General features: G+C 45.5%; 1 protein-coding gene across 3 annotated transcripts in view; it reads right to left on the bottom strand.

The window, feature by feature from the left end:
• PRKDC (protein kinase, DNA-activated, catalytic subunit) overlaps positions 1–12,944 on the bottom strand; it is a 334,330-nt gene that overhangs the window by 295,091 nt on the left and 26,295 nt on the right. For all 3 annotated transcript variants that reach the window (XR_010984003.2, XM_068112798.2, XM_068112799.2), the window contains exons 3-7: positions 11,592–11,684; positions 10,801–10,875; positions 4,305–4,413; positions 3,957–4,069; positions 3,032–3,125 (exon numbers count right to left, since the gene is read on the bottom strand). Coding sequence is in view for 2 of the 3 variants with exons in the window: in XM_068112798.2 (XP_067968899.2) it covers positions 3,032–3,125; positions 3,957–4,069; positions 4,305–4,413; positions 10,801–10,875; positions 11,592–11,684 (484 nt within the window). In the remaining variant the exon portion in view is untranslated. The remainder of the gene's footprint in view (positions 1–3,031; positions 3,126–3,956; positions 4,070–4,304; positions 4,414–10,800; positions 10,876–11,591; positions 11,685–12,944) is intronic.

The raw sequence follows: 12,944 nt of genomic DNA, 5'->3' as shown, positions 1-12,944 counted from the left end.
CACACACACACACACACACACACACACACACCACTGGGGGTAGAGGAACACCCATGGAGGAGTGGGTTACGCGCACACACACTGCACTGGGGGAGTGGATCACACACGGGGGGTGAGGGGGGTACCGGAGAGGTGGGTCACACAAGGGGGGTGGGGTGGGTCACACAAGGGGGGTGGGGTGGGTCACACATGGGTGGTGGGGTGGGTCACACACGGGGTGTGGGGTGGGGGTAACGCACGGGGGAGTGGGAGAGGATCACGACGTACATTGGTGTCTCGTTTTGTTCCCTCATTCTTTTATTCATTTTGAAAATGACAGTTACAAATAACCCTCATGCAACTCATTGAGACAGCGCTGACATAAAGAAGCAGGAATGACCACCCACATGCCCCACATTATGGAACCTTGAGCTAAAGACAGCTCGGATGCACACGATGCATATGGAGCATATTCTGACGTCGAGAGCAACTCGCACCAATAACCTGACAAAAAAACGTCCGCAACATGCGATAGCACGCGATGACGCCGACTGGCAGCGGCCACTTCCGCAGCGATTATAATCATAATTACCAGACCAGATAATTTGTCGTCTGTTTATTTATATATTTTACATATGTGAATTACATGTCCATGCACATGTGAAATTGAGTTTCTTTATTAGTCCTGGATGTGTACACAATTGATTCAGCCTTGAAAACTCGTGCGAAAACCAAAAAAACAATTATTAAAGATTTCACGATTTTATTTCCTCGAGAAATGAAACGTATCTTCTTTGGGCGGGGTATAATCGCTCCAAACGAAACAGGCATTTCCTGGTGAGTGGGTTGTTGTAATCAAAATGTTGTAATTGTTGTTGTAATTAATATATCTCGGCAATTTCCCGTGTGTGCGTGAAGTTTCTCAATTATTGCTGAAACCGAGACTAAAACCATCGATAAAAATGAAATCAGATGGTAAATTGCAGTCGAGAGTGTCAATGGCCTTTATGTTAGAGGCCTTTGAAAATGCATTTCGTTCTATAAACGGAAACCTTCATCGGATTTTATTCCCGTTTTTTTTCAACCGAGTCTAAAACCACGTTAGCTACTACAAAAAATGAAATGAGATATCGAATTAGAGTTGATATAAAACTGTGAGAGAGCACGACACCATGGGCCTAACAAAACAGGCCTCAAAGGTGTGCGAGAAAATAAAATGGTGGATATTTGTTTTTGAAGCCTCTTCCAGAATGGGTGAAGCTACTCTCTCAACGGAGGAAGCCACACCACCGGACAGACGTTCGACAGAATCACCTATGGAGAATATAATATTGATTACAAAACAATAATATCCCCGCTCCCCAAAGGGTTTTGTGCCTTGCGATATTGCCCCTCCCAACTCCCCTCCTCCCCCCTCCACCACCTCAGACACCTTCATGGAAGTAAATTTTATTATCGGGAATTTAGAATGGTGAAGCATGGTCTGATCTTTTCAATTATCTGATCAAACAAAAATAATAGTAATTAAAACTGCGAGCAGTGATTATCTGGGGGCCAAGACGCCCTAACCTGATTGGACAAGTACGCGCTGCCATTGCTGCCTTGTACGCGGACAAGTACGCGCTGCATTGCGCTGCCATTGCCAGGCTGCCATTGTCATTGACAATGGCAGCCTGGATCCGATTGTTTAAAGTTTGAACTGAATCGATCGAAAAATGAAGACGTTTTCTAAAGGTCTTCACGAAATCCAACATGGCTGCCATGTCCCATGACCTATGACATCATATTTAGGATATGCATCCAATCAGGTGATATACTATAAGTGATAAGTGATCAAAGTTTCAACTCGATCAATTGAAAAATGAAGGCAGAGATGCATTTTGAAGGTTTTCATAAATTCCAATATGGCCACCATGTCACGTGACCTATGTCATATTTAGGATGTGTATCCAATCACATGGCATACTACAAGTGGTCAAAGTTTCAACTCAATCGATCAAAAAATGAAGGCAGAGATGCATTTTAAAGGTTTTTTAAATAAAATCCAATATGGTCACCATGTCACATGACCTATGACGTCATATTTAGGATATACATCCAATCAAGTGACATAATGTAATTGGTCAAAGTTTCAAGTTCATCTGACGAACGGTTTGGCCTGTCGATCGATACAAAATTCATGGAATCGCAATATTTAAAAAAAAAATTTTTTTAATGCCGAGTCAGCACTTTAATTGGTGTTGTAGACTAATTAGCAAAGAAAAAAAATATCGGAGAAAAGAGCGTTCTTAGCCTTGAGGCGGACTATATGTATTCCAAGTTCAAACTCAATAGGTCGAAAAATGAAAGGAGATATATTTTTAATATTTTCAACAAATCCAATAATGGCCGCCAGGTTACGTGACCTATGACGTCATACTTAGGATATGCATCAAATCAAGTGTAATACCATACATAGTCAAAGTTTCAAATTCCTATGATGAACGGCTTAACCTGAAGGTCGTAAACAAATTTTATGGAATCAGAATAATAATAATAATCTTAGCAATTTCAAAAGGGTACCAATGGTCCCCTAATAACATGACCCACTGAATATGAATGAATGAATGATCGTTTTAAGGCCATTTTCCCCGCTAGAGCGGGGGTTAGCCTTGCGGGCCCCATGACAATCATGGTTCCCTGTTTGAGGCAATGTTTTTATGGCCGGATGCCCTTCCTGATGCCAACCCTTAGTCGCCTCTTACGATGCGCAGGGATACGGTGTACCTATTCTAAACCGGGGTAAACACCGTGATCATTCATCCCAGCAAGCTGGTACTCAATTTGCCGACCTCGGAAGGATGACAGGCCGAGTCAACCCCCCTGGTGTTAATTCAGTGATCGACCGGGGTTCGAACCCAGGATCCTGGGATCCCAAGCCGGCACCCTAACCGCTAAGCCAACACCAGGCTTCACCAACACCAACACCCACTGCCGCTCCCATAGTGAGTGGGTGTACTAGTGTATACAAAAAAGGAAGAAGAATAACCGGACAGAAAAAACAAAAACATACCTTCATCAGATGTTTGTGTAAAGTTGACTAACAATGAAGTCAGACCTTTCAAAGCACCGACCACAAGAGGAGGTCGTTGATTGCGGCCTTCCATCTAGTCACAAGAAAATACATCATCAAAGAGGCCGATAGGGAGAGAAAAAAAAAAAAACACCACAACAAACCATATGATCCTTCTGTAATAATTCCACAAAAACAGAATACTGAAATGTTAGAGAATGCCAGAGTCAATTGTCTACACATTGCTTGTCTTCACATCACTACACAATGAGCCACTGTAGTTGTGTGTGTGGATGGTTTTCCCTATGTACAATAAATTCCACATGAATTAGTCGATTTAAAAAACCAAAATATGGATTTCCAGAGCGTTCCAATTGCTACAAGATAGTGGCTACAAGATTTCCAATTTCTCACGTAGCCATCCGGCAATTCTCTAAAACCAACTGTTCGACATGTATCGTGCTTGTTTGAATGACGGCAGATCATCAAGAGCACTCGCCAATTCATGACCATTATTTACTTCCACCAATTCAAGAACACTCACCAAACTGCAATATCTAAACAAACATGTAACAAGTCATGCATCATTAATAAATTGTGAAGACGGTCTCCTCTGAATTTCACCTCATTTGATGCTCTCCCCCACAAATAATTTCATGATACACCTTTGTTCCAGATCACATCCGACGATATTGGCTGCCTGCTTAGTTTTACTCATATTGCCTTGATAAATGTTGGTGTCACTTTTACTCATTATTGGTAAAGGAAACAAGACATGTGCTAGCATCCCAACGTTTGAACACATTAAGTACAAGTGCTAACACATTAAGGTGCAAACACGTCTTGTTGTGAGTAAACTTATGAATATTGCGGGAAAAGGTAGTTAACTCGACGACACGTCTTGTGTGCGCACACATGCACGCACCTGACTGTGAAGTTCTTGCAAAAAGAGACGAAGCAGACATGGGGATTTGGAAAGCATCGCTTCGGGATAGTATTCTGCCATCACTCCAAGAACCTCGTAAATCATTTCCAGCACTGTGTTGTAGAAATACAAAAGCAGAAAATGCAGTTTTACAGTGTGCCCACTAACAATTTGACAAGTAAATACAAAGTGCGTAGTAGGCTGATTTGCAATGGGTGGTCGCAGAGCATTGATGGACGCTGGTTGTTAACACCGAATTGTATATACGTATGTGAGAGAACAACACTGTGAGATATGTGAGATGTGAGAACAACACTGACGGAAGTGGTAACAATGATAAAGTCAGACCTGTGTCGGAAAGTCTGGGACTCTGAGCCAGCTTGGAGTACAGCCTCTCAAACATAGCACTTAAATCCATTTCTGAAACTTGTGAGTTTGATGCTGCCAGCTTAAGCACCTGGCAAAAGAGGGAAAATGGACAGTAAGTCATTCAAAAAGCTATAATAGCAAGAACTATTTGAACAAAAATTTGAGCGAAGTCGATGGCACACCATCGCAAATCCCCACGCTTACCACCAAAAGCAAAGTTGAAAAATGGCAAAAAGTTCTATCAGGAATAACCCAATCTGAAAATTTTGAGTTGGAAAATATTCCGTTTTGACCCGTTTGACCCCAAGTCTCCAAGCTTGTGGCATAAAATGGGCTCAAACCCAAAAAGTCATTGCATATTTCATGCGTCCTCCAAGGTTGATTGCATATACAAATATTCATTTAAAATGTTTTTAAAAAATGTACCCATGATTGCATTTTTGGTATCTCACCTTTTGACCACCCCAGGAAGCAGACCCAAAAATGATTTCGTTCTCACACATCCATGTCATGTGGTGATCATAACTTGCATTCGTGCCATGATTCGATTAAAATATCCCCCGTTTTCTTTTTCAAAAAGCGTGGGAATAAATATTGCAAACAAATTCATGGTTAGGTGTTTATATTGTTGCGGTTTTGAGAACCCACACTTGTGTAAATATGACATCATTAAAGGTTAACGGTAGCACCCCATAGATAGGCCACAGGCAACACGTAGGTCACCATAGGACTTCAGCTATTTCATTACTATGTGTATAGATAAGGCCATGTTTCCAATAGTTGAATCTGCGTTGTGTCAATCAAATAAGGAGTAGGCCCCATTCCATCCATTTTGACAGCCTCCCTCTCCAAGTGACGCCATTAGGCGCGCACTCCTGTCTGTGCCCCATGGCCCTCCCAATTTTGGTATGCTCCTCGGCCAGCAGCAGCAGCCTTCGCTGCCCGTGAGCTTGCTCAACACCGCCATAAGCCACGAGGTGAGGCCCGGAAAAAGGGGGCGGAGCGCCAGGAAGGTGTGGCCACGATAACCAGCCAACCAGGGCTGAAGTGACATCGCCGACAGGCGTGGCTTTTGGGCTGGCAATCGCTTGTTCACTTATAAAAGCGAGTGCACAAAGCCCTTTTACAGGACTCGTTGGAAGGTTGGCTTTGAGAGGACTTACGAGAGGACTGCAAGGAAGCGCGCTGATTACAGGACTTATTGGGAGAGAGCACATTTGAAGGACTGCAAGGAAGCGCGCTGATTACAGGACTTATTGGGAGAGAGCACATTTTTGAAGGACTAGTTGGAAACGCGCTCTGCAAGAGGACTTATGCAGCGACCCCCCCCCCCCCACCCCCCGTCATTATAAGTCCGTTCGCGTCACGCCACAATCCACGTAGCTGCCTGCTGGGTTTCGTCCGCCTGGACCGGAACCGGATTGGAGCCTGGACGCGCTGGTGTCCATCAACCTGTTCCACCCTACCATCTACAATCCCTGTGTGAGTGTCTATGTGACACGGGCCCGTTTGTCCAGGGAATAAGATAAGACTGTTTAAGGCTGCCCTGTGTAACTGCTTCTTCCTCTTCCTTGTACATTCCCTTCTTTTGTTTCCTCTTTACTTTTTCCATAATTAATAAACCCATCTGTTCTTCCTATTCTCCTGGTTTCCTCTTATCCGATCGCATCAGTCTTTTCTCTCATTGGGTAAGCGTGGAATGATCGGAACCGCCATAATCGGGTCTAGTCATTTGTTAACAGCTCGGATCGCGGATTGCTATCCACTCGGCATTTTCCATCCGTATCCGTGATTCGAGCGGGAGTTATTCCCTCGTTTCCGGTCGGCGTTAGTAATTAGGTAGTAGCGAACCCCTAGACCTAACAAACCCTACCTAACGCCGCGCCGGGAAGGACGTTATAACTTCCAGGACTCGCGTCGGTCAGATAAAAGGACAAGGGGATTAACCCCCCCTTGATAAGGGGAGAGCTGACGTCCGAGATCCGCAACAATATTTTTTGAAGTGTGATGCCATGCCTTACAACTATGAAATAACCACTGGCTGCTTAATATGAAAATAACGACCTTGGAATGATCAGAGTTCATCAGGAGAATTGTGTTTCGACACAATTTTGCTGGTGTTCGCTAGTGTTTCTTGGTGTTTATTAACGCACAGGTTGTAAACCTGGTGCGTTATAGCGTTTGCCTGGGAATTTCGGGCGCTCAAAAGTGAAGCTAGTTTCTGTCACCCATTTCTGTCGCTCATTTCTGTCGCTCATTTCTGTCGCTCAGATGTGTAAACATGACGTCATCAAATCTATATTTATAGGATAGGTTATAGGAGATATATATGTTATAGGATAGGAATATAGGACCCAAATGACCCAGAGGACCCAAATGACCCAGAGGACCCAGAGGACCCAAATGACCCAGAGGACCCAAATGACCCAGAGGACCCAAATGACCCAGAGGACCCAAATGACCCAGAGGACCCAAATGACCCAGAGGACCCAAATGACCCAGAGGACCCAAATGACCCAGAGGACCCAAATGACCCAGAGGACCCAAATGACCCAAATGACCCAGAGGACCCAAATGACCCAGAGGACCCAAATGACCCAGAGGACCCAAATGACCCAGAGGACCCAAATGACCCAGAGGACCCAAATGACCCAGAGGACCCAAATGACCCAGAGGACCCAAATGACCCAGAGGACCCAAATGACCCAGAGGACCCAAATGACCCAGAGGACCCAAATGACCCAGAGGACCCAAATGACCCAGAGGACCCAAATGACCCAGAGGACCCAAATGACCCAGAGGACCCAAATGACCCAGAGGACCCAAATGACCCAGAGGACCCAAATGACCCAGAGGACCCAAATGACCCAGAGGACCCAAATGACCCAGAGGACCCAAATGACCCAGAGGACCCAAATGACCCAGAGGACCCAAATGACCCAGAGGACCCAAATGACCCAGAGGACCCAAATGACCCAGAGGACCCAAATGACCCAGAGGACCCAAATGACCCAGAGGACCCAAATGACCCAGAGGACCCAGAGGACCCAAATGACCCAGAGGACCCAAATGACCCAGAGGACCCAAATGACCCAAATGACCCAGAGGACCCAGAGGACCCAGAGGACCCAAATGACCCAGAGGACCCAGAGGACCCAAATGACCCAGAGGACCCAAATGACCCAGAGGACCCAAATGACCCAGAGGACCCAAATGACCCAGAGGACCCAAATGACCCAGAGGACCCAAATGACCCAGAGGACCCAAATGACCCAGAGGACCCAAATGACCCAGAGGACCCAAATGACCCAGAGGACCCAAATGACCCAGAGGACCCAAATGACCCAGAGGACCCAAATGACCCAGAGGACCCAAATGACCCAGAGGACCCAAATGACCCAGAGGACCCAAATGACCCAGAGGACCCAAATGACCCAGAGGACCCAAATGACCCAGAGGACCCAGAGGACCCAGAGGACCCAAATGACCCAGAGGACCCAAATGACCCAAATGACCCAGAGGACCCAAATGACCCAGAGGACCCAAATGACCCAGAGGACCCAAATGACCCAGAGGACCCAGAGGACCCAAATGACCCAGAGGACCCAAATGACCCAGAGGACCCAAATGACCCAGAGGACCCAAATGACCCAGAGGACCCAAATTACCCAGATGACCCAGAGGACCCAGAGGACCCAAATGACCCAGAGGACCCAGAGGACCCAAATGACCCAAATGACCCAGAGGACCCAGAGGACCCAAATGACCCAGAGGACCCAGAGGACCCAAATTCCCCAGAGGACCTAAATGACCCAAATGACCCAGAGGACCCAAATGACCCAGAGGACCCAAATGACCCAGAGGACCCAAATGACCCAGAGGACCCAAATGACCCAGAGGACCCAAATGACCCAAATGACCCAAATGACCCAGAGGACCCAAATGACCCAGAGGACCCAAATGACCCAGAGGACCCAAATGACCCAGAGGACCCAAATGACCCAGAGGACCCAAATTCTATGTATGTTTCTATGATGATGTATGTTTTGGTGAAAGTACATAATGTGAATACTAGTAGCAATTTTACAAAAACCATGGCATAATTTCAAATCTTGACCCGAGATGATAATTATGCTACATCATAATTTCCATGTGCCAACCTGGGCGGAATCCAAGTGGATTCACTTGACTTGTTTCCCCTCCATCTCCTCCATTCATTCATTCATTCATTCATTCATCTCCTCCCTCAACTCAAATGGCGACACAGTTGACACCGCACGTGCCAAAGACGAATGCCTCAACTCTGTGTTTGCCTCAAAATCTTGTGTTCCAAACCCATCTCTCTCTGTACCCACCTTACCCAATCGAACCCAACTGCTCCTGGACTCTGTTTACTTCTCTCCTGACAAGGTGGAGAGGTTTTTGTCAAACCTCGACACTGATTCTGCAACTGGACCAGACGGCATCAGCCCCATGAGTCCTAAAATCCTGCTCTGCCGCTCTATCTCACCCTCTCTCTGTTCTCTTCACCCTCTCTTTTGCTCAAGGTCATCTGCCATCATATCTTGGAAATCAGCAAACATTACCGCTTTACACAAAAAAGGTGCAAAAACAGAACCTTGCAATGACAGCACAATCAGCCTGCTCCCAATTATCAGCAAAGTCATGGAATCCATCATTGCTTCGGATATCAAATCTTTCCTCTTTACTTCTCCAATGGCTTGATCTCTGATCATCAATTTGGATTCAGACCAGGTCATTCTATTCTGGACATGCTGCTTCTGCTGCCTAACAATGGATGGAGGTCCTCAATGCCAAACGGGAAATCAGAGCTGTCTCCCTTGACAGATCACGTGCCTTCGATATGGTCTGTCACCCCGCTCTGCTCACCAAACTCTCCGATGGTATCCATGGAACTCTCCACGCATGGCTGGCGGACGTCCTCTCTAGTCGTAGTCAACGTGTCGCCCTGAATGGATTTCGCTCAACTCCCCTTCCTGTTCAGGCTGGAGTTCCCCGAGGCAGTGTTCTGGGCCTCGTGCTTTTTCTGGTCTTCATCAATGATCTCTCCGACTCTCTGGAAAGTCCTCTCTATCTCTTTGCTGATGACTCCACTCTCTGCTGCTCCATTCCTCATCCCTCAGATTGGCAGTCTGCAGCCGCCTCACTTTCTGCAGACCTGGACAAAATCACAGACTGGTCAAACAAGTGGAACATGTCTTTCAATCCTGACAAATCTCACACTCTCACTATGTCTCTCCGAAAAGACCGACTGGACAAACCTCCCATCTACTTTCTCAACAATCCTCTCCAAGAAGTTCTGTCACTCAAGCTTTTGGGTCTCACTATCTGCCATGATCTTTCCTGGGAAAACCACATTTCCCAGCTGGCCTCCAAAGCCAGTCGCCGACTGGGCATCCTCCGTCGTGCAAAGTCCTTCCTTGGCACACCTGAGCTCCTCACCACATACAAGGCTTTCATCCATAGCTCAAAGGAATACTGTTCTCCCCTCTGGGCCGGTGCTCCTGCCTCACACCTAGCTCGGCTTCACACTGTTGAAACCAAATCTTTCAGAATCATTGGAATCTCCCGCGATGAAGCTAACTCCGAGGGCCTTTCACTCACTCACCACAGGCAGGTTGGTGGTCTTTCTGTCTTTTACCGACTCCTCTCCGGCCTTGCTCCCCCAGCTCTCTCTGGGCTATGTCCCCCAAATATTCCTACAGGTCGCACAAGATCTGCCTGCAACCCTTTTATGGTTAAACTGCCAAAATCAAGACTCTCAGCTCACCTTCACTCTTTCATTCCTCTTTTCTGCTGCCTCTGGAACAAACTCCCTCACTCTCTTCAGTCCCACTCCTCCCTCCAGGTCTTTAAAACAACTGGTCACCACCATCTCTTATCTTCCACCATCCAAAATCTTGATCTTTTCGACTCACGCTAATTCACCCCAGATCCACTTTTTTGAAATACCAACTTCTTTCCTGGAAGTCCTTGCAATGTCCATGTGTTTTATACTTCTCCCACCCCCACCCCCTTCCCCACGCCTCCCCCCCCCCCCCCCCAAGCCCTCTCCCTCCCACAGATCTCCCGATGTCTCTGCTCTCAAATGTTGTGTTTGTGTGCTTCCCCCTCTCTCCCCATCTTGTCTACTGCACCCCTTATTATATGTTTTATGTGTCCATTTGATTTTATTGTGTGATTAATGTTAGCTCTTTCACGAGCCTCGAACTTGTATACAAAAAAAAAAAATTTGTGATAAAATGTGTGGCTTGTAAAGCTCCCATATCCTTTGTTGATATATTTGTGCCATAATGCCATGAGATTGTAAAAATGGGCATAACATTTTTAGGTAATTTGTTCTGTGAAACATGATTTGTGTGATGTGAGAAAACGTTTGCTGGTCATGTTGCCATCCCACAAGGTCATGATCAAACGTTATGTGATGGAAAAAGAATCAATAGATCAATCTCACCTTAATCAATACAACTAGAGCAGCAATCTTGTTTTTTGCAGCATTCTCCAACGTGAAGCACGTCAAGCAGATATCCTGTAACACAATTATTTCATAACGTTGTCATGCATCATTGAAATTAAATAGGAACTCGAGCGAAGTCAATGGCATGCATCGCAAATCCCCACGCTTCCCACCTAAATCAAAGTTCAAAGATGGCAAAAACTACCACCAGGAATGACCAAATACCTAATTTCGAGTTGAACCTTTCCTTGTTTTTTAGTATATGAGCCCCATAGGATTGTTATATGAAGCAGTGGGCAGTCTGAATGCTTGAAGGTTTTGTCACAGACCCACAGGTGAGAGGCTTTCATTTACCAAGAAAGGTCAGACATGCATCCGAATGTACTTGTAGGTACTTTTTGGGGATATGTGTACAATCATCCCTCATCCAAAACCATGATCCTTTCTACCCTGTTAATCCTCACAACCCCAAGCACACCTTCATCTAAATTTCCAGTTTTTCCTTCCTGAGAGTTTGCTTCTGTATCCATCTTGTCCTCCACCTGGAATAATCACCTTTCTGTATCCATCTTGTCCACCACCTGGAATCATCCCCTACCCCTCTTTGCAACCCACACCCATTCTTTGTTCAAGTCTCCTCTAATTTGTCCGACAACTCTTTGATGTCCGCCCCTCCCCCCTCTTTCTACTGCTTCTTTTGTTGTATACAAAAAAAAAAAAAAAAAGTACATGAAATTTTGGCCCCTTTATAAAATAAAATAAACATACTGTACTCTGTTGACACAGACCTTGATATCTGGATAGTGGGAAGCACCATGAAGTCCAGGTAGGTCAAGGATGAAAGAAAGCAGGTCCAGTAGACTATGCCGGCTGTCTCTGAACTGTGACAAGGTAAACGTTATGTTCGTAACATAGAAATAGCTCAAAATAAAGTCAAATCTTAATAAGTTAGTCAATATATGGCATATATATATATATATAATGTTTTTTAAAGAAAGAAGGCACTTCCAACCAGTAAGTAAAAAGAAAAACTAGACCTATTCCGCAAATTTGAGCAAATAAACAAGAGCAGACCCGATCTCAGGCGACGTTTCACCCACTTCACAGCAGGCTCCCTCAGGCCAAATAGACCATGAGCCCTGGTACGTACCAGTTTTTATTCACCATGTGGCCGATTCCATTCACGTGACGATGCTTGAGGTCAGATGGAGGAGTTATTTTAGGTTTTTTTTTTTTTTTTGAAGGAGGACGGTATAGGTTACCCCCTCACTTGAAAGAACCAAAACAGACAGAACAAAAGGAGCCAGACACGCTTGGGCACTGTGTACTGCCGTACTACCCGGGCCTTTCTGAAAGGATTGGCAAGATAGTATGCAGCGCACGGAATGGTGTAGCCTACAAACCTCTAAACACTATCTGCAATGTCATTTCAAAACTGAATGACACAATATCAACTGGTGATAGATCCGGAGTAGTTTACCATTCATCATGCAAAGCCTGTGACCAATTCTACATTGGTGAAACTGGAATAAATTTGAAACAAAGGCTAGATGAACATGATAGATCAGTTTGGCTGAGAAAGGTGACATAGTCAGCCATAGCACGTCATTCCCTGCAATGTGGACACAAATTTGACTTTGATGGGACCCGTGTCCTAGACACGACGTCCAAAAAATGGCACAGATTGATACTGGAAGCATGGCATGTGAAGAGCCGAGAGAGTGGTCTTATTGGGAAGACTGTGGACGTACCCACATAATACACACCGCTCATACAAATGGAAAAAACTGGGTGGTACAAACAGCTTGATAAAGTGAGCAACAAACAACAACACTCGATCCCAAACAACACCCACGTGTGTAAAACACCCAAAGGAAACTAACAACCACACAACCCTCACTGCCTCTCATCCAACCCGGACACGACACCACCAATGGTCATGCCCCGGAAACGCAACGACAACAACAACAAAACAAAAATGGGTTTCCCGTTGCCTTCAAGGCAGCAGTAATCAAGGCAGGAATTTGGACAGTATTCGAACAACAATCGCCTACTATGTGTGAAAGACACTGTGGAATCCTGAAGATTCATCAGAAACCAGTACTGGCAGTTGGGTCCTTAGTTTAATGTCCCATCCGACG

The sequence above is a fragment of the Myxine glutinosa genome, chromosome 4, assembly GCF_964187855.1.
Source record: "Myxine glutinosa chromosome 4, kmMyxGlut1.1, whole genome shotgun sequence".
Taxonomy (NCBI): domain Eukaryota; kingdom Metazoa; phylum Chordata; class Myxini; order Myxiniformes; family Myxinidae; genus Myxine; species Myxine glutinosa.
This window is presented reverse-complemented; position numbering and strand designations above follow the sequence as displayed.